Source organism: Poecilia formosa, unplaced genomic scaffold (assembly GCF_000485575.1).
Source record: "Poecilia formosa unplaced genomic scaffold, Poecilia_formosa-5.1.2 Scaffold2, whole genome shotgun sequence".
NCBI lineage: Eukaryota > Metazoa > Chordata > Actinopteri > Cyprinodontiformes > Poeciliidae > Poecilia > Poecilia formosa.
In genome coordinates this window covers 3,418,463-3,441,395 of record NW_006799941.1, presented here as the reverse complement: position 1 = coordinate 3,441,395, position 22,933 = coordinate 3,418,463, and the positions used below count along the sequence as shown (strand labels likewise).

The following is a 22,933-nucleotide window of genomic DNA, read 5'->3' as shown; positions in this document are numbered from 1 at the left end:
GTTAACTTACAGACAAATATGTTGACAATCCACCTAAGAGATGTGTAAAAAAAAAAAACTTAAATTAATCTTTTCATTTTGAAAATGTAATAAGAATTCAACTTTTAATTGGAGAACATTTACCAATTAGGGAAATTATCTTGTTTTCTGTTTATGGCATCTAGATCCTACAGACTCCAAGTTCTTCCCACAGGATCACAGATCCACCACCATGCTTAACTTTAGGGATGAGGCAAATTTCCAAACATTCATCCTTTGTTTTAGGCTCAATTTTACTCTCAAAGCAGATATTTCCAGTTAAGGTCCCAGTAGTGTTTGTGATGGTAGGTCTGATGAGGCTTTTCTCTGGCATAACATCACATTTACAGCTCTGGAAAAAACTAAGAGCCCACTGCACTGAACCCCATTGAAAACCTCCTGGTAATTCCTCCAAATACTGATTTCTGAACTCTTCCTGAGTCAAAACATTAGTGTTGTTGTTTGTAAATGAGTATCAACTAGTTTTCTTTGCATTATTTGAGGTCTGAAAGCTCCTTTTGTTATTTTGACCATTTCTCATTTTCTGCAAATAAACCCTAAATTTGTGCTTTGAATATCACAGACATGTTGTCAGTAGTTCACAGAATAAAAGAACAATGTTCATATTACTCAGACATAAACCTGTAGAGTAAAATCAGAGAACTCTTAATTTTTTTCCAGAGCTGTATGTCCAAAGAAGCCAGAAAATCATAACTTAATAATACGTCTGTTTTTCAAGTTTTGATTTACTTAAAAAACATCTTATATGTTTTAGTTGAAATCATTTTAAATATTGTCACCTAAAATAAAAGCCTAACTCATTTTTGCCAAGGGAAAAAAAGAAAATCACTTTTGGCAAATTTTTTTTGGAATGATTTTACGCCTTCTTAACATGAATTTATTTTTGTTATACTCATTTAAATTATTGGATTTTCCTTTAATTTTAAGTTAAATTGTGGCACTGTAGTAAAAGATTTTTTTAGCTATTTTACACACCATACTGTAAAAAAAAAAGTTTATAATTTACAGTAAAATACTGGCAGCAGTGGTTGCCAGAATTTTACCGTATAAAAACAGCTAAATCCGTATAAAAAGTCTGTATAAATACGGATTTTATAGTATAAAATCGGTAAATTAGAGACGTTTTTTTACACACCAGGGTTGTCACCAAGATTGCCTGCATCTTTAGATAATGGAAGACTAATTAATATATGACTTAAGGGGAGTTAATTAAAGCGTTTTTTAAAAAACACAGAGTTATATGTATAACACAAAACTTAAAAAGATTCTCTATGTAGCTGCCTGGAGCAATACTTGTTTAAGTCCCATTAAAAAAACAAAAACAAAACAAATATCCGGCCCGTCAGTGTCAGGCCTGAAAGTGCTGAAATCACCTTTGGATGATCCCGTTAATACTTTCTCTTTAGCAACAAAGAGAAGAAAGAAAAACTCGTCAGACGAGAACCTCTTCTCCAGATGATTTCTGCCCCCGTTTGGAGCCGAGCGGTCCGTCAGGCAGTAGGAGTCTGTGATGGGAGGAAAGACGACGGCAATGGAGCTCAGATGAGGGAGATCCGAATGGGAATATTGGGAGAACCTGTCCTATTCTGAGGGGAATGATGGGACATGACGTGCTCCACCATCGCGTGTTTCGGCATGTGCTTCATGAGGTACGTCTCCTGGAGAGAAGAGGAAAAATAACTTTACACCGGAAAATGCAGTGGTTTTAGAGCAACTATTATTGTGAAAGAACTCACATAGATTACTTTATAAAAATATTACACAAATCACTTTAAATACCTGCAGTACCAAATATGATACACAGATTTTAACATTATTTAAATGCAATATACCAAATAAATCATTATGTTATTGTGCATTGTCTCAAAATGTAAAGCATTAATTAAAAAAAATTAATAACAATACATGTTTAATTTTACCCAAAATTGTCTAAAATTGGCAAGGTTTTCCCTGGAAAAACCGTGTGACCAATCTCATGCGAGCGGACATTTTGAAAAGAGAGAGAGAGAGAGAAAAAAAAAAGCAGTTTCACCGCCTGCAGTGCAACGATCATCCAGTAGATGGCAGAATACAAGTCTCAAATTAAATACAAAAAAGAGGCCACAGAAACGTATCAAATGGCGAAATATTAATAAAACATTTCAAGTGAACATAACTTGAACATAAAGTGCTTGATAAGTTAATCTACTAAAGTTGAGTAAATGACAAAAAGCTTAATATTTAATAGGCCAGCAAGGTATCCCACAATGCATTGTGCCACCAGCTGCGACTAGTTAAACCACTTTTGTCACAAAAAATGTGTTTTAAGATGTTTTAAGGCGACTCCAAAGCTCCATGTATGTAGTCAGTTCATCATAACGAGCAGTGCAACTCATACTACCTATGATTTGGGTATTTACATTTTCATACATGAAACTGCACCATGACCAACCTGCTCTGCCTTAAGGTGTAGCGAAACATGGGATTGTTTTAATGAAAGGATTTGAAAAAACATAACTGCTTCCAATATTTTCTGTCAAAGTTTGAGTTTGAGAAACAAAAACAGAAAGCAGGAATTATTTTGATTATGTTGTTTTCTTTTTATATATGTAGTTTCTAATTAAAAAATTAAGCACATGGTGTCATTGCAGTACTTAAAATATACTCAGATTCATTATGTTAACTTAAGGAAAATTGCACAAAGTTGCTCAATCAGTTAATTTTATGAAAACTACAAGATTTTGAGTTTGCAACTTAGGAGAACTAATCAGGTTTTGCAGAACACACATGTACTATTATATCAACACTACTTCCTGATAATGATCAAGTTAGTTGAGTTCTGCAAACTTAAATTTTGAAAACTTGGTTTCTTTGTTTTGAGGCTATGAGTTTGCATACATTGTTTAAAGTGAACTCCATTTATTGTGCTCTACGGTGCCTCACAGCTTCCCCTGCATGTAAAACGGCCACAGAGTTTCCTGTGAACTCACTGAGGTGTACGCCCGGCCGCACATGCTGCAGCAGTAGGCCTTGGCGTTCTTGATGGCGTGTGCAGAGAGGTGGATCTGCAGCGAGGCCGAGTCTGAGTAGGCACGGAAACAGTTGGAGCATTTGAAGGGCTTGTCCTTGTTGTGCTGCCTCTGGTGAGACTTTGAGAAAGAAAGCAGACACACATCGGGTTAGTCTGTGTGCTTAAGGACAAGCTGGAGACCGAAGGGTTTTCTGAGTCAGTTTGTTCAACAAACCTATAGAAAAAGTCACATAAAATGAACTTCCCCGCTGATTAGGAAGCGACTTTTACAACCACGAGAACCGCTTTGACCTCAGTTCAGCTAAATACAATCTGATAAAAGTTGAAAAAGCTGCAAGACATTTTGAAGTAAAAACAACTTCTTGGTATTTTGAGTCTTTAGCAAACAAAAACACATTTCTTGTACCATTTGTGTCATTCAGATATTGCATAAAGATGCATAGAAAAACTGCTAAAATATCCTGCTAGACTTTTTTCAAAGATTTATTTGAATGATTTCTGGTCATTTTTTCCACTGAGCCACTGTAGAAGCTTAAAGAGTCCCAGGTTACAGATTCCTGACTTTTTTGTAATCAGCTTGTGGGGATACTTTCTTCACAATTTGCAACTTAGTGTATTTTACCTTTATTTAACCTGGTAAGTTGAGAACAAAATCTCATTTTCAACAACAACCTGTTCAGAAAACATAACATCATGCAGCAGAAAACAGAAGAATATCATGACACGCATAAAAATACAACCATATTCATACTGATTAAACATACCAGTTTTTAAAAGCAGGTGCATCATCTTTGTTCCAAATAATTGCACATACTAGTCTGTTTCAGCCCCAAAGCTTCAGTTTAAAGTTAAAGTTGAAGAGGGATTTTACTTTTAATCATCGCAGTGAGCCAGAAGAAACAAAATGGGAGAAAAATTAAAAGTTTGGCACGTATTTTTCAGTGTATTTTCAGATAGAAGCCACATGATGTTGGTGGGAAATGAACGACTGGTGGACTTCTAGACTTCAAGACAGTAGTCTTGAAAAATTATTTTGACTGTTGTCCAGTAAAACCAGCCCATGTAAAATCTTACGCTGAAAAAAATCGAGACAGATGCAACAAATGTAAGTTTTTCTGATTTAAAGTAGGTTATTATAGAGACAGTTGTTGGGTGAAAGATGTTGGTCAGAATGGGAGTATAAATTACAAGGTACTTTTTTTTCTAAATATCAAAATGCTATATATAAATAAACAATATAAACAAATGAGGGTCAGATGAAGACGTTTCTGATAAGATCAGGTGAAACAGGAGGCTTCTTTATGATACTTGGTAAAAAGATCACATTACATGTGATTTTCTAAACCATTAACCTTGGTTGTTATAATGGGGGAGAGAGTTAGAAAACAGCTCATGTTTACCTGCAAATTAGAGAGTTGCGTAAAAGCTTTCTCACATCCTGGATGGAGGCATTTGTAAGGTCGGTCACCTGTGTGGATTCTGAAACACAAAAGACACAAAACCGGGTAGAACAGGAAGATAAAAGCATCAAATATGAAGTGATAAGGTGACCCAGAAAAGGCTTTTTATATTTTAATTTTGGAAAAATACAAAACTATGTAACCCTGACCCTAACCCTTTTTACATTTAAAATGACGTTTTGGCTCTTGAATGTTGCATCAACACCAACTCAGTATATTCAAAATAACTACAACCCCTCTAAAATTACAAACAAGTACAAACAAAAAAACAAAACCAAAAGAAAGACAAAAAGGTAAAAATATAAAACTACATATTGGTTCCCCATGTTTAGTAAGATCAAGTAGTCTATAATTTATAAACTAATAGGGGTTTCTCTGGATCTTAAGTTTGTTCTGGATTATTGATGTAAAAAAAACTAAATGTTGCTTCCAGTTGTTCTGGGTTGAGTTAGATTTGTACTGGTGGTCCGCGGTCGCCCCCTAGAGGACCGCGAGTTACTGCATGTAAACGACCGTTTATTTGCCGTGACGTCAGCTTAAAGTCCGACGCTACAGCTAGCTTACCACAGGGCTGTGTTAAAAATAGTGATGGAAACGGGTAACTCAAAAGAAAAGCTGCAGACACCGGTGGAAAGAAAACAACTCCAGGAATATTATAGTATCAGAGGAAGCTACGTCATAGCTGCTGAGTGTTGGTGTGTCTTTCACTAGCGCTTGGATTCCTTTGAACGACTGTAAGCGGTTAGCATTAGGAATCGTTCGTTGTTGTATATGACTTTGCTTGGTAATGAATGATACTCTGCGTTTAGGCCAATTGTCATTTTCATTTAATTAAAAACTAATTTCAGGTTAGGTGGTCCGTGACTGTTTGTTAAATGGGTTAAGTGGCCCTCGCCCTGAAAAAGCTTGAGAAACGCTGAGCTAGATTTATAAACTAGCAGTACTTTCTCTAGGTCTTGCTCTGATATTAAAAGTCTAAAGCTATGGCATATACTATCAAACACTGCATAAAAGCAGTCCTTTGCAACATTGCAGGTATTAGTGTTAGTATTTTTTGCAGGTCTATACTGAACCGTTGCAGATGAGCTGTGTGTTTGTCGGAGGTCAGACCTGGTGTGCTGCTGCAGGTGGGAGAGCTGGCGGAAGCATCTTTCACAGTAGGAGCAGCGGTACGGCTTAAGGCCCAGGTGGATGCGCAGATGCTGGGCCAGGTACGAGGCGTTCGCAAACGTCTTGGTGCAGTGAGGACACTTGTGGGCTTTCGCCTCTGTGTGCGTTTTGGAGTGAATTTGCATGTCGGACTTGGAGAAGAAGGTTAGGGGACAAACTTTACACCTGAAAACAGGAAAACAGGAGACATGCATCAGGAAGAAAACACAGAAATCAATAAATCATTAATAAAACTTCTTATTGACCAGATTTGTAAATGAAACAATTGGGAGAATAATATTTGAATATTAAGCATATACGATGATGTGTTTCAAAAGTCTGTTTCTCTTAATTTTGATGATTATGACTTATTGCCATTAAAATACCCCCCAGCGGAGAGGAAAAACATAGGAGAGGAAATAGTTTCATGATCAAGAAACGGGCCTGAACTGAGAAAAACAGAACAGAAGATCCACTAAGAAACTCTAAGAAAACATACACATACCAACATTTTCTAGACAAAGAAATATTAACAGCAAACCTAAACAGCACAAATGAAATTAATGATGACTAAGAAAACTGATGCAAGAACCTGGCAGGAATAATCCAAAGGGAAAAAAATCTAAAAGTGAAGGCTAAAAAATAAACTATGATGTGGCAAGACCAAACCTAATGAGCAAACAGATGCAAAACTTTGATCTAGAAGTAACCCAAAACAAAACCACAAACCCAAAGAAACAAATAAAAACAGTCTCGGTGTAATAAATCTATTTAAAATGAGTTTAACTGTTACAAACTGTTCTTTTAACACACCAGTAAAGACCAAGAGATGTTTACAGATTAGACAGTTTGAGTATTTCCTTAACTGTTACATTTCTGTGTGCTCTTGTTTTATTTTCCCTTTTTTTTTAACAGTTTCTTCTAATCCCTGTTCTCAGTACTTAATGATGAGGCCCCAAATGTGCTGTCTTGTATTTGCATTTGTTCTGGTTTTCTTCGAGAACCATTTCCAACAGCAACAGTCACAGCTGTAGATGGTTATCATCACTTCTGTCATTCCTGATATGTTCAGCTAAAAATGACGTGTAAATATATATCTGAAGAATGTGAAACCACTGATTTAAGGTTGATGGTGTGTATCAAAGGTGTGCTTCTGTACTTTACTGCTCAGGACACTTAGCCTCTTCTTGCTTCTGCTTTGCAGCAAGCAGTTTGTTCCCAGCTGGAAAACTTGAACAGGTCCCTCTTCATTTTCTAAGTCTTGTCACAAAAACAACTCAGCAATAATAAACCGCAATAATAAACCGTTATTTTGCAAGAGACTACAAATCAGCTACTCTCACATCCTGCTTCTTTAAGGAGAATTTCAATTTTGGGATTTCAGGCGGTTTTAAATCATGGTGTGGTGTTATGATTTACCATTTTTTATCTTTCTTTGTCACTGTTTGTGTTTTTACTCCTTCTAGTTTGCTTTATTTTTTTGTAGAAGCGATAAAACACTTTAAAAAACACATCTTGACCTCAACAACAAGATTCTCGATAATCCCTGCAGTCTGATTTTATTTGTTCTTGAGGTAAATACCTTGTGGATGTCAAACTGAACTGCCCAATAAAGTTTAATAAAATCTGGGTTGAAACCGCAGTCAGTGCGTTGATATTTCTATGAGTATTTGTGTGCTTTATGGTATAAATGTCCTGACAATCATATTTTTCTCTAAAATATTTTATTTGTTTTATTGATTTTTATTTGTAGATTATACATGTTAGTGTTATTTTGTTGCCAGTCACTATAATATGATAGATTCATAGCAGATTCAACTTTACTCTGAGCTTCTTGTTGTGCTGGCAGCAACACTTTTTGACCCAAAATAAGGCTGGACAATATGGCTGAAAAACATTTCACGATATTAGCATTATACATCAGTTTTTTTTGCTTAAAGTATCTGAAATACTTACAAACTGGTGGTGTGATCTTTCCTGTTTTATCCACAGTTTTCACTTCACGGCCTTGTTTTTTATTTTTAAGCAGCTATGAGGCACAATGGTGAAACCTTAAACTGCTGCTGCGGCAGTTACTCAACTGGTTGTTGCTCGGTAACCAAAGAGTGAGTGAGTTGCTAGGTAACCAAAGAGCGAATTAGCTAGTTGACTCCACCAATCTTACTTTTCTGGCCATGAGAGTTTGAGCCTTTCCTCTGCCTACATCTCCCAGAATGCTGTGTGCTTCTGGAGTTCAGTGAATATTCTATACATTGAATACTGAATATTCTATCAGATGTATTATCTATTGATATTGATCATGCCTCTATCATGATCTATATTGGTCCTGATTTATTGTCCTGCTCTAAGCAGAATACAACAGTTTTTCCTCACCTGTAGGTTTTGCCCTCCTTAGCGGTGATGGTGAGGCAGGACTGGTCGTTGCCCGAGGCCAGGATCGGGTACGGAACCACCAAAAGCGACGAGCCATTCTCTGCCTTGATCTTCTTGCGCCCTCGATCCTGCTTCGGAGGCGGGCCGAGGAGACCCACAAAGCCCCCGTTGGTCTTCCCCGGCTCGATCCCGTGGCTGCCGGCTAACCCTGAGATGAGGTGAGGGGTGGGGGCTCCACCCAGCCGGCTGTGGCTGCTTGAGGTGGGCGTTGTTGGGGTTATGATCTCCGAAGTGCTGAGGTTCCCGGTTCTGGATGCCAGTGCCACACCTGACAGGAACAACGGTGAAGATGAGAACATTACTGAACATTATCATAGCTGTTATAATAATGGCTGGACAACATGGCTGAAAACTTTATCACGAAGTAAGTATTTCATATCACTCGATATTGATTATTATTGATTAGTTGTTGTTTTTTTGTTTTAAATATTTTACATAATGGCAAAGTGGTGGCATGACCTTTCCTGGTTTAGCCAGTTTTCACTTCACTCTGTTGTTTTTTTACTTTTAAGCATAGATTAGGCACGGTGGCAAAACCTTAAACTGCTGCAAGTTACTCATCAGGTTGCTAAGTAACCACAACTTACTTAACAGGGTGTTGCTAGGTAACCAAAGAGTGTTAGTTGATGCCACCAGCTTGAGGCTAACATTTTTAAGTTAATTAATCTTGAATTGAGAGTTTTAACTTAATGCTGCAATTTAAACCAAATAATAATTTCACAATATGGAAGAAAAGAACTGGCCTCACCCAGTTAAAGAGCCACATTTCGTTATTATTTTCACTCACAATACCAAGTTAAAATAAATACTTATTTTAGTTTCAAATTGCATGAACAAAATTTCTGATCTGATAATGAATTTTATTAAACATCACAATGACTAATGCTAAAAACATTTAGTTTAAGGACATTATCCTTAAGCTTTAAAATAAACATTTGCATTAATAACAAATAGAGTCAGATCAATGTAACGCACTTCCATCTCAGGACACAAAAACAAGCCGCTAAGCATTCTGGGAGATAGTTCCCGCTCCTGTCTTTTTCTTATTTCAGTTTTTTTAAGTTTGACAAGTTTAATAAAAAAGTTAACACAACTTACTACTGTAAGTTTATCTTTCACAAATTCACATTTAGGTTCAAATCTAAAACTCACTAAATTTATTTGACTTAAATAGTTGAAGATATTAGAACTAAATGCAGCTCAAACGTTTTACAGTGCATTGCGCCCTCTGTTGGCTATTTCTATCTTCTATCTGCACCTTCCATAAGTTATTTTAACTTATTTAATAATAATAATAATAATTGAAAAACATATTAAATGTATAAAAAATGAATAATTCAAAAAAATTTGAAAGGATGCCTTTTTTAAAATTTTCATATCTTCCCTCCAGCTTTCTGAGGCACTTCTAGTGTCGGTTTAATTTACAACCATTTAATGAATGAACGCTTCCTCTTTATTGCTCTGCATCATCTGGAGCATTTAAGCTAAGAGGAACAAAGAAAAGAAAAGTCCTCTGAGGCAGGTGAAGTGAACCCACTGAGGAAAGGTTTGTCTTGTTTGCTCACCTGAGACGTGGTTTGTTCTGGAGGGATGGTCTATGAGCTGACGCAGGTGCCAGTCCTCCCACAGGCCCCGGGCTTTCAGAGCTGCCTTGTCGTCCAAATTCAAGTTCACATCTCCAAGAATACGACCTAATTAAGGAGAAAAATATACGTCGTAATCAGAGTTAGATAGTAACTAGTTACTTTTATTCAATTACATTTGCTTGAGAAACCTTTTTCAAATAAAGTACTTTTAGGAGTAAATTTACTGCCTTGTACTTGAGTCATTTTATCATGAAGTATTGCTACTCTTGAGTATAATTTCTGGATTTTCTACCCACTGAGAGCAAGTTCACTGAAGATGTTTTAACCAAAAATTAAATGAAGACACACACCTGCAGTTTTTGTTAAAGTTTAATACATTTTTATTAAATGAAACTAATTTTGTAAGAATTTTCTTTTATTTTTTTGTTACTTATGCAAATTATTAATTTTCATCCTTAAAATACCAAAATTTCCACTTAACTTTATATCTTGGTCCCTCTGATTATGTCATTTTAAAATGATTGATATTGCTAAGTTAAAGTTTAAAACAAAAAGATTTATTTTAAATCTGCCTTAATATGAAAACTTTGGAGAAGTAAGAAAATGTTTTATTGTCTGAAGATTCTCAAACATTTTTTGAAAACTTGCATATTTGCATGTCAAGTTAAAAAGTTACGTAAACTGATTAATTATGATTAATCACAGAGCGTGATTAATGTGATTACATTTTTTAATGGATTGACAGCGTTAGTTTTTTAATAATTAATTAGATTAATTTAATCTGTGGACGTAGTTGGAGTACCTGTGACGGAGCTGGAGGCAGGGCGGGCGTGCAGGGCGATGTCAGGCTGCGACGGGCTTGGACTGTGCAGTCCGGACCCCTGCTGAGCTTTGGACATCCCGTGCTGGCTGCCTTCGGCCTGGCCCGACGGAGACATCAGAGGCTGCTGGGAGGCGGCCGAAACAGCGGGCAGGTGTGGCGGCCGGATCTTCTCCGCCATCAGCTGCTCCTTGATTTTATTGATCAAGACTAGGTTATCCAGCTGACAGCCAGAAACCACCATTAGTGACAGAAGAACAGCCATCATCAGTTCAATCAGTGACACTTCTCAGGGCTATGGTGCCCTCTATTGGTTGACACCAGACATTGCAGCCAAAGCTTTGAGACTTTGAAGGAAAGCCTGTTTAGCTTTTTATTTGTTTGAATCTTCTTTATGCAAATAAATAGCTACTTTTGAGTTAGATATTTATGTACTTTTAAAAATCTTCAGAACATAGAGGATATAAAAGTCCCTGTTTTTCTTCTTACTTTTATGGTTTTGTTGAATTGATGCTTCAAAGATTTTGAGAAATACATTTTAATGTTTCTAATTTAATCTATCTTTTCTGTAAGACAAACTTTTATTTTATTATTGCAGAAGACAAATGTAATCCAATAAATCTGCCGTTTCAGTCACTGGTTTCTACATTTAGGGCAGTGAGACATGCTTTGATGTGGTTTTGGGATGAAATCCAGGGATTAAATGAAATTAAAAAAATAAAATGCAAACACTCTTCTTATCAAGTATTGGCTTTTGTGCTGGAGAATGTCAGATAAGTTATGAGCTGAGGTTGAAAATGTAAAAAAAAGAAGGAGCAGTAAAGGGAAATCATTGAAATTTGACCTAAAACTCAAAAATTCATCAAAAGTTTGAGGCCGTCTGGCTTTCACGTCATGTCATGTTAAATATTCACACTTTACAAAAGTAAAAATGCTCTGTCTACAAGTGAGGCAGAATTGAGACAGTGAGACAGTCTTTGCATTTACTGACGCTGCCAAGCAATGAAAATGTGAAATGTGAAAGAAAATACTTTCCTCCAGTCTAAACTGTAACCTGTAGTTTTTTTGTGAATTCAAGACTTTTATTTGGATTTTATCATGTTTTTTTTAATAGCGCTAAATGCTTCCTAATTAATATAGCCATTACGTTACTGAGTTTGTCTACAGACTTCGCTGGGGTTCCTTGGAGATATAAAATATATTCTGCTGCTGTGATTTTGATCATGCCTTCTGTAAAACAAAGAGAAGGTATAATAAACTTCTACTTTGTCTTACACTTTTTTCACCTTGATATCACAAGATATGACTAAACCTTTTCAATTCTTTCAACAAGCTGTAAATTGACATTAAAAATAATATGGTTCTGTGCTTTTCCAGGTCTGCTTTTCCAGATGAAATCAAACAAATGTCTAATGTACAAATTGGGCAAATTAACATCCATGTTGTGGATCCTGCTGATGCGTAAATTTTCAGATTAAATTGTTTCACATTACTGAACTCAGCTAAATCAAAGAGGTGCTATCCATCTGAAAAGCTGTTAGCCTACAGTAGCTCTGTAGACTTCTTAATTTTTCTACAAGCTCACTGAAATAAGAAATCCCCCTGCTACAGGTATGTACACTATTCCTTTAAACTCTCTTTATGGTGGAGTCACTGCAGCATGCAGTTATGCTCCTCTTCTCTTGCTTGTTGCTGCTAGCTGCCAGTTAGCCGTTTCTGATGGTCAAAAAAAGAAACTGTTTAACAATTACAAATGACTAAATCAGGGTTTTGACATATTTTCTGCTACCAAACCCACACCTGGTCAGTTGAGCTGCTTAGGTACTGTGAATTAAAGAGGCTACCACAACTGTCAGTTAGCTAAACAGCCAACTGCTGCTGGCTAGCTAACGCAGCTAACACAGCTACTAGCTTGTTCAGCTTAACAAAACTCAAAAACAAACAGAAAAAAATAAACTGACATTAGGGGACATTACTTCAACTGGTTTATTGTTTTTTTATTATGAATACCACTAACACCTACAGTCAGATTCAATAAATATGAGATTAAAAATGACTTTTGAAAATAACAACCTTAACATGTTTTTTGTAAAGGACTTATTTGTTTGTATTAAAATTGCTATTCTAATCTTATGATGTGTTTTCAGTTGCTGTAAGTGGAAAATCATCATAAATGTGTTTCCCTTAAGAGTTAGTACTATAAATTAGCTTTTCAATAATATTTTAAATGATTGAATATAACTGTGTTTTTGTTGAAAAACTGCTGACTCTTGGGAGTTTTACCTAACAGCAGAGGTGTCCTTCCCTAAACTCCTTTAAGGAGTTTACAGCTCAAAGTGGCTGAAAGATGTTTTGTGTTTACTAATTAATCTTTCAATTAGAATAAATATATTTTTCAGACTTTTGGACTCAGAGGAGCCAGTAGGTTTAACTGAAATCCAGTTTATATGATCATTTATTGGTAAAAACCAGGGGAATAGATATCAAGCTTCGCAGTGTGCTATTTAATTACATTTTGGTCAAAATGATCTGTTGACAGCTCAAACAATTAAATATTCACAATATTCCTTCTTTATTCCTTCTTAGGATCAGAAAACCTATTATTTCTTATAATCATAAGTCAGTCATACAGAACTGTATTTTTTCATTGATGTCTAAAAGATTGACTTTAAGATTGGTTTTAGTTGTGAAAGGTGGTTCTCACCTGGCCAGGCATAGAAGGAGGAGGAGGCCAAAAGTAGGGATTGTTAAAGCGCGGTTCAGCCATCCTGAAAGAAATACACAGATTATAAAAAGGACAATGTCAGGTGTGCAAAACGGCAGGAAATATGCAAATATTGAACCAACTCTTGTCACAGTGTGTATTTTTTCTTGCTTGATGACTCCTGTTTGTTCAGATTTTTCTATAGCTCTGTGACCTGTACACTTCTGTGTGTTTCTGTTGTTAATGTGGTTAAAAGCCACGTCGGTAGCCCTATAACTAAACAACAGCTGACTGTTTGGTGCAATAATCAGTCTTGTGATAGCGTATTTCCAAGAATATTCTGTATAAAGGCTCCTGTTTGACCCAGCTTTGCATCCTTGCACTATTTTCAGTCCAACATGTTATATTGCTTGCAGGGAGGATGTTTATGAGCCAGTAGGGTGAGTTCATTCTGCAGGATTTGTACGTCTAAATTAAACTTGCTGAGGATTCTCAGACACACTTTTGCAGGATGAGCATGCAGACCTTGAGATAGGCTGCCATGTGATTTCAGCTGTTAGTTGTGCAACAGTTATCAGAAAACAGAGCCTACTAGTTTGACTTAGATGCTAATCTGTCGCTTTCTGTCTCCTCCTTAAGGGGCCCTGACTGGTTAAGGGTGAGGAGAAAACCAGGGTAAATTTGGAGGAGTGCTTTCTGAAGAAAGCTGCAAACCCAACATGAATCTCCAGAATAAGAAGCTGCAGAAACTTGTAAATAAGGAATATCTAAATGGATAACATGCAGCGTTTATTCCTAAGTTTTTTTCTGTCATCTCAAACCTTCATGGAAACAGTTAAAAATACCTACAATTTAGCTCTGATTGTGAGTGATAAGCACAATGATTGATAAGGCTTCTGTTACATTAATCAAGTTTAATCAGACGGCTGAAAATCTTTCTTTTTTAAAGGCAACGCGAAACACATACAGTTTAAGTTTTGCTCTGAAGGCCTTTCTTTCCATAGCCTCTCTTTTCCAACCCTCTTGAAGATCTTTTTAAAACATTTTGCCTTGCATGCTTTGGCACACAGAGCCATTCCTAAGTCTGTTTGGCTTAGCAGAAGCATAACACAGCCCACATCTGCAAGCCAAGAGAAACAAAACCGATACATCTAGAGGTACGGCCGCACAATGCACCTCCCAGAAAATTTCTATAACGATGGGGGCTTTCTGCCTCAGGGGAGTTTTTCTGCTTTTATGCATCTTTGTGTTGCTTTCTGAGCTACAATGTGATTGTAGTGAGGGTTTTAGTCAAATAGGAAATTGGTATTTCTGTTTATTGTACTTAATTACAGTTTATTAGGCTGTCCTGAATAATTTTCTTTTTGTTTGCCTTTGTTCTACATCCATTATTTGTAATTCTGAAAATGAGCTTCACATGATATACACATGTTTTCATTTAAACTTCATCAGAAGTTTAATTTCTTAATCAGTTTGTCATACTATATAGAAATGCCAAACAGCATCCAATCCAGGTGATCAAAGACTTTTTAGATAATTTTACATGAACAACTTAATCTTTAGAATTTCTGATATTTTCTGTCTTATACTCAGACATGCCACCTAATTGTACCTCTGTCTGAAATCATTATTTACCCCAGTGTTCATATCCCTTTAACTTTCCCCCCTTTCTTTCACATTACAACCACAAACTTTGCTGACTTTTATTAGGGTTTTATTTGCTACATCAACAGAAAGTAATAATTATCTCATATGGAAGTAAAATCTACTTTTTTACATATGAAATCAAAAAACAAAATCAGCGTCTTATTGTAGTTAACCCCCTTTTACTTTAATACTCTTAAATAAAACCAAGTATGACCAACTTCCTACAGAAGTCAACTAATTTGTAAACAGATTCCACCTCTATGTAACTTAATCTACACATAAATCCAGCTGTTCAAGTAACTATGTTACATTCAGGTGTTGTAAAAATGCTGTAATCATGACTTAACAAACACTGGCTTGAATTTAACACCTTTAAATTGGGCCTCTATCTCTTTAAGAAACTTTTGCTCTTTCCAACACCTTCAGGAAGTCATTACAACATCTCTCCTCTATTAAGTCTTTAATAATGTTTTTACCAGCATTTCACTGAGTAGCAGCTCGTCTAACGAGCTCAGCGGATGCTAAGTTCCACCAGGTGTTTGCTAATTGCTGCTGGCTAGTCTGAAGGAGCTGAGTGGGAGAGGGCTGCTCTGTGAGGCTTGGAAACTGCAGCTCCGAGGTGGAGCTTGGGTCTTGAAAGGCGGGGCTAGGTCCAACCAGGCGTTTTGCACAACTGAATGGTTGCCATGGAGATTAAAATGTTTCTCAAACATGCATGAAAGAATCAAAGCAACACTACTGGCATGTTTGTGATGAAGGAATAAAATTATAACATGATGTAAAGCTCAAAAAAGTCAATTTTACATAATACTGCCCCTTTGAACACCCCTGCAGAGATGCAAGGTATCGGGGTTTAGATCAAAAGCATATTTGTGTCAGAACGGACCAATCAAAGGAAAGAGCTTAATCCAACAGAAGAATTTGTACAAAAACTTAGAAGAGTGTTCACAGATTCTCTAAATCCAATCTGACTGAGCTTGAACTAGAATTGTGATACTTAAAAACTTTTAAAAGCAAATTTTCATTTTCCATCCACTTCACAATTATGAACCACCTGGTGCTGGCCAGCTATAGAAAATCTCAACAAGAATGTAACATGAACATAGGTGGAAAACTTAAAGGGGTGTGAATACTTAAATATACATGCACCCAATTGAATTTTTAAATTTTCCTCAGAGCTGGAATCAAACTCACAACCGTTCAGCCACAGGTCTCCTCATAATATGCGCTCCATAAATTGTGTTAAAAGCCAAAAGGTGTGATTAAAGTGCTGAGATGTCATGAATGTTAACTGCAAATACTGAAGCAATGCCCTCAGAAACACCAGAAACTAATGTGCCAAAATGGAAAACAATCAATAAACCAATCACAAACCTCTGAAGCAAAGGATCAGGGGAATGTTTAAACTGCTAATGTTTCTATTTATTTCTACATTCCTCAACAATATTGTTAAATGTACAATGATAACTTAGGAAACAATATGATCTTTGCAGCTTTTTGAGTTTAAAAAGAACAGATAATTTTACATTTTATGTCATTTAGTTGAAACAGAAGAGCCTGAAATCCAACATTAAAGTGTTTGGGTTGCAAAGAAAACACACAGTTTCACTAAACTCCATCAATTTAAAAGTTTAAAAGTTTAAATTTACAATTAAAAATGAAAATATGCAAGTTGCATATTTTCATTTTTAATTGTAAATTTAAACTGTTTTCAGAAACAGCAAGATTATTTACCACCTGCGTATCAGAACTTAATAATCAGTATATCATGTTAAGGGCACAGCCACATTTTCACATCTGTTCAGTGGTGACCAAGCATTCAGCTTTTATAAATTAAATATGAGCGTCCACCATGCTGTCTCAATTGGACTCTATATGGGTAAAAATAAATCTGCGTCTCTGCAGTGGTGGAAATGTGCATAATATTGACTGATTAGAAAAGTGCCACATATATATTTAAAATAAACCTTTGAATAAACATTTGCTCATCTCCATGTTTTACCTGATGTCATTATTTACACAGAGGGTACAAAATTCAGCTTATCAAACAAAGGTATCAGTCAGGAGAGGGCCACAAGGACAAAAACAGCTAATTTGACCTAACTATCATAGCATAGTGAGGTGAGTCATTAGTGACTGTAGAAAATATGGGAAAATAGTCACAAATGGAAACTGGATATTTCTTCAAAACTGGTAAAAGACCAGTTAGAAACTGGTCTGTGATGCTGCTAAGCATCTAAAATAACACTGAATGAGACTCATAATTTGTCCACCAATCTGCTCTACACTTCATATATCTGGACTAAAGCGTAGGATTCATTCATCAACAAAACATGATGAATGTTAGATAGATAGACCTATCTCCTATCTGAAAGGAGATAGGTCTACCTATTTTAATTTCTCGTTTACCTCAAAAGCTTTCTTATTAAACTGGACCGGACAGCAAAAATGTTACAAAAAGTTATACATTTATTTATTATAGTAAAAAAAAAAGTATTTTAACGTGGATTTATATCCACTGTAGCTGCTGTGAAAGCTTCATATACTGGGTTCTTGAGAAATGGCCTACAGTGAGTTTTTTTTTTTTTTTTTTTTTTTTATGGGTAAAAAAAAAAAAAAGTTAGGAGCAACTTAAGCCAGTTATTGCTCAGACAAAAAAACAGAAGCAAGCTGATTTCCAGATTTAGATTTTTCCCAGCTTTAAACCAGCTCTAAGTGCGAGTTTCCCCCTACAGAGCAGCAATCCTGCAGCGCCTCGGTCTGTCCGCCGCCTCTCCCACATTCTCAGACAGTTTATTAAAAAAATCAGACAAAAGGAAAACAAAAATGGCAGCCCTGTCTTATTTTTATAACCAGCGGACGCCATATTCTGCAGAAAGGGCTATTACAAGCAGATAACCCTCCGGGTGTCATTAAAGGCCACTGCGACGCGAATGCATGCGGCAAATTTGCATAAATCGTAGGGATGATTGTTTACTTTGATTTGCAGGTTTGAATAGCCCGGCTTGGCGAGGAAAAAAAAACACCACACACTGACACTTCCTACAGCCATCAGCGTGGCTCTTACACAGCGCCGAGCTGAGCCATAAATCCGATCATCAGGAGGGCTTTTATTTGCACGGCAGCTTAAGACGTCATCTAGTAACATTTAAGCATCGCAAATGCTTATTTTATTATTCCAAGTTCTGCACGACTTTTAAGAGAAGCGGCGGTGCAGCGCAGCGGCTTTGAGCGAGAGGAAAACAGCATAAAGAGGCGGATAATTTGCACGGAGAGACCAACATACCTGCGCCAGCGAGAGGAGAAGAAACAGAAATTTATAACGGAGCAGGACTCCCCTTTTTCTGCCTGCTTTCAGCCAGACTTCAAGCCTTCCGGGTCGCCTGCTGTTCACTTCTGGGTGCTACAGGCGAGAGGCTGCTGAGAGCACAGAGAGAAAAACCCGTTCAGACCGATTTTTAACCCATTTTCTGGCTCATAATTTTCAGCCGATCCTTGCAGATGCCGCAGATGTGCGCGTTGGCGCCGCGGCGCTATAGTAAAAATGAGCGCATGAAGAAAAGGGGGGTTCTACGTTTTACAAGACCTTCCTGTAGGAGACTACTGTGGGAATAATGAATTATAACATGAACGTCTCTCACTTTTCCTCACCCCATGTTTAATATAAACCTCGCAAGTAGTCAATACAGTCAAATTATTTGGAGTTGGAGACTAAAAAGAGATGCGCCTATTATATTTTCCGTGTACTGTATCATTGCTGCGTGTCTGTCGGAGATAATGTGCATTAAATATGAGTAATCCTGTGAGCTGCAGCAGCATGACAGGATGCTAATGTGCTCTGTGCTTAGCTCAGCAGGAGAGGGCACTGCTGCCACACTGACAGCCACAGAGCCGCAGCTGGCGGTCCGCAGGACCCATCACAGGAATGATACTCACAGAGGGAGCGGTTATTGTTTTAGCTTTCAAATTGTTTTATTGCACAACTCTTATTGAGGGTTAGCTGTTCTATAAAAGTGTAAATTGCACTGAAGCTTTGTTTTAGTTTGAGATTATAAATTGTAATATTGCAAATACTATAGTGATCAAATATAGTAAAATGTGACAAAAAAGACAAAAAAACAAAACAAAAACCTGAGCATGTAAGAAACTTGTATTTCATGAAGCAAAACCAATAATAATAATAATAATAATAATACTAACAAAATCTAGGAAATGTTGAAAAATCCAAACAGCAAATATTATAATAATATTGCACTAGATTTTGTAAAACATGATGTAGGAAATGTCTCTTTTAAAATATTTACCAAAATAAAGCCCAAAATCCTTAGGAGAGCTTTGTTTGTAGTTTTTATTTTATTGTTTTTCTGGAATTTCAAGTCATTGCTGATAGAAAATGGGACAAGCCTCTTACAATAGATTTGAAAACAATCAACTTTCTAAAATAATATCTGTTTTTTATATAGGAATTTCTTTACATTTCATTTAAAAATAAAATGTCAAAAATGCTTTATACCATTCTCAATAATTAATTGAGTATGTGATACCACTTTGTTAGCATCACATAGTAATCTTTTTTATAAATGCTGACCAGGTTTTTTGTTATTTTTTTTTTGCATGTTTCCACTGGTAGTTTTTACAGTTAATTTTTGCCGATGAGTTCCTGGTATGTGAAGTTGGATGGCCTCCTCCCCATCACCCTAATCATCAGCTCCCTGCACAGATTTCAGTCAGGATTCTAGTTGGGCCACTACGACAAACTCAAATAACAAAATAAATCACTAACATGCACCTGTTATCATTCGTGCTCAGCACCTACATTTACATCCATGGAAAATGCAAAGCTCAAAGTGGCATGAAATGAAATTTGGGACCTGCAGGAAACAAATACATTTAAATGAAGTTGGAGATATGGGGAGAACAGAGTCCTTTATGCACTGCTAAAACTGGCCTCCTGCTGGACAGTTTCAGTCTTACGCTTCTGAATCCCCCTGACCCAACTCCACCCAACAGGTGTTTTATTATCGATGGGAGGAGCAACGTCAGGGTGAAACAACAGAGCAACGTTAGAAAATGGTGCACAGAGCAGAAACATGTCTGAGGAACTCTTGTTTCTAAACAGGAGTATCTTCTGTGTCGCAACTCCCATTCATCAGTGCTCTATTAAGTATTTAAAGCAATTTAAATCCAGTTGCTTAGAGACCCAGTTTAATTGATTAACTACAGCCGATAGTTCAGGGGTCTGCAACTTTTACAGTCACAGCTGTCACCTGACTTCTTGCAAAAGATACAACTTGTATGGTGCTGCAGAGAAGGAGCTGCGACCCAAAGACAGACCTTAGTCCTTGACGGGCCGTCACGGGTTCAGGTCCCGACCTGATGACCTTTGCTGCATGTCTTACATCAAATCACTCTCAAATGAAGGCTTGTTGTAATGCATCCATTTCCCCTTCTGTGCAACACCCAGGTCCGTTTACCAGTTCAGGAACCCGACCAAAACCCCTCGGTGTCGTTACCTTGAGAAATAATGACATTTGGCTAAATATAAAACAGGCTTTAATGTTGAAAATCATAAAATGTCCCACAAGTGGAGCAGACAGAGAGTGACGTTCACCGTCCAGCGCTGGGCTCCACTCAGCTCACCGTAGGGATGCAACCAAGAGAAGCAAAGATTGAGAGTTCTGCTTTTTTTCATTTAATGTCACAAGGTAATAGATTAGTTTGGAGTTTTATCACCGTCTCTAAGGGGTGTTGTCCTGCCTTAATCACTTTTTGTTATGAGTACGATAGAAGACTGTCGCCAGCCTTAAATGTTGTGCTTATGTGAGCGTGCAGCAGTGTGTATGTGAGCAGATAAAAGAGTCTGAGGAAGGACACCGGATCATTTATCCATAACAAGCTGATAAAACATATAAAAAAAGGAACTTTTAAGTTTAGATTAAAAAAATTATGGTGGGAAACTTTAAATGAACCACTGTTTTATTTATTTGTGATGGAAAAATGATGTAAAAAAAAAAAAACAACCCACACCTACAACCTAATAATAAAAACAGATCATAAAACATACTATTGATACTTTTAGTGTTATTCTTCATGGAAATTAATTGCAGGAAAAACGCTTAAAAATCTATATGCATTATTATATCTATATTCAAAATCATTAGCTGTTTCTTTATCATTTTAATCCAAGTTTTTAAGTTTTTAAACACCCAAAGGGCCACAGTGTAACAAATAACAGCTCCAAGTGTCCCAGAATTTACTATTCAGTGGAATAATTGTGGTTTCTTCACTCAAGGTGGTCAAATGCATGTTCAGCTGTGGCATACAGTGTATTCACTTTCTGCAGTGAAGAGTTTGTTAAGGTAGAAGAAAAGAAGTACAAATAAATTAACTTTATAACAACATTTTGCTGAAACATCACTGAACACATTCCTACGGAATCAGACCAGCAAACTAAAGATACAAAAATAAAAAAGCAGAAACTACATGAGACAAACATAGCCAATGTAATGTGACCGTTTCTGTAAGACGTTCAGTGGGCAGCTGAGCAGACATCGATGTTTCGATGAGGAAAACATTGACTGGAGAGCGCTTATTCAAAATACACACAAAAGGTACAGAACAACTTCCGTTTAAAACTAGGACATCCAGTCTAATAAAACCTTTGAGATGAGGTCGAGTTCAAGGATGAGATGAACTCATCTGAAAATGTTTATTTGAAAGCCCTTCCATAGTTTGCAGATTCTCACTAGATTATATGAGAGCTTTTCATGAGTCTTTGCAGAATGTTTCCAGTATAGAAGAGTTTATTTCTGTATGCATAAGCTGAACAATGTACCTGGTGGCACTGAGTAGCAACTACTTTTTACATTCATTTAATATAAAAGAAATTATTGTTTTAAAGGTAAATGTAATTTTATTTATATAGCACATTTTCAGTAACAAGGTAATACAAAGTGCTTTACAGGAATTAAAAGGAAATACAAACAAAATAACAAACCAAAGGAAAGAGAAAAAAAAATCTAATGTTGATCTAAAGTATGTAAACTAAATGCTTCTGTTCAGGGTTTCATGCTCTGGTCTAATTCCATCTCTGGGTTGGGCTTTAGATGTCTAGTTTGCTTATTGATGACTTGGAGGTTTTGAACCTCCCGTCTCAACTTGAGATCGATTGTTCAACTCAAAGAAAAATGTTCATTCTTTCAATTGAAAACTCTTTTGTCATTCAGTTTACGTTTCACAAAGAAACTGAAACCTTCATGGTATCACTAATCCTGGGCCTCCAATATATCTTGTATTTAAACATACATTTATGACTTTAAATGTATGAGTCTTTGTAGAACGATTATGTTGTTTGTGCAGCTTTAGTCAGGAAATGGGTTATGAAGTGTTCCAGGTCACTTTGACATGAAAAGGATGGTTGCACTTCAGTAAATGTAATTTGGATCCAAGAAGTTAGAAGGAAGTTAAGTTTGGAGAGGTGAGGAAATGACAACTCAACGGTACTGTAGCTGTGGGATTACTGGAATTATCCATACACTTCGCTGTGAAGCGAGCCAAGAAAAACTATCCAATGACGCTGTTGGTCGAAACGTCTAAGTACAATAGCCATGAAATCCTGTAAGGTCTTGGAACCATTACAAAGTAGGAGTAACTATTGAATTTGTAACGTGTAGGCAGAAATAAATCTCCAGGTCAGCCTGATTGGAGCAGTGAGAAATACGAGTCCTGTGTGATGATTTTTTTTCATTCCCTCAGTTTGTCACTTTTCATCGCCCACATAAAAAGGTTCAGAAAAATCTACAGCAGTACTTCAAAAGGAGGTGATTTGGTTACTCTGTATCGAGGTAGAGGAGTAGCAATCTGCTGTGCTGCCTTGACCTTTAGATTTCTGCAAATGGAACAACTTGAAACAAAGTCCATTGCAAGCTGTCTCCCTATCCAAATCTAAATTTGTTCTCTGACTTGAATCAGTGTGAATTACACCAGAATCCCTCACCCTTTCATGACTTGAATCAGTGTGTCTCTTACACCAGAATGCCTCACCCTTTCATGACTTGAATCAGTGTGTCTCCAGAATGCCTCACC

The 22,933-nt window shown here is 36.7% G+C and overlaps 2 protein-coding genes across 3 annotated transcripts in view; one reads left to right on the top strand and one right to left on the bottom strand.

Moving 5' to 3' along the window:
- Positions 1-1,115: 1,115 nt before the first annotated feature.
- On the bottom strand, positions 1,116-18,931 carry znf362a (zinc finger protein 362a). Of its 2 annotated transcripts, none has more exons than XM_007549893.2 (9): positions 18,135-18,931; positions 13,202-13,265; positions 10,480-10,720; positions 9,657-9,782; positions 8,032-8,359; positions 5,620-5,844; positions 4,450-4,528; positions 3,009-3,167; positions 1,116-1,697 (listed from the first exon to the last, which is right to left on the bottom strand). In XM_007549893.2, exons 2-9 carry the CDS (start codon positions 13,262-13,264, stop codon positions 1,578-1,580), a joined length of 1,341 nt encoding a protein of 446 aa, XP_007549955.1. In that variant the 5' UTR covers position 13,265; positions 18,135-18,931; the 3' UTR covers positions 1,116-1,577. The 2 variants fall into 2 exon arrangements, with proteins under 2 accessions (XP_007549955.1, XP_007549964.1); XM_007549902.2 differs by having other exon boundaries at positions 10,480-10,687; positions 18,135-18,928.
- LOC103136593 (uncharacterized) overlaps positions 10,727-22,933 on the top strand; it is a 20,227-nt gene continuing 8,020 nt past the window's right edge. The window contains exon 1 of the mRNA XM_007549922.2: positions 10,727-12,108. The gene's annotated coding sequence lies outside the window, so the exon portion shown is untranslated. The remainder of the gene's footprint in view (positions 12,109-22,933) is intronic.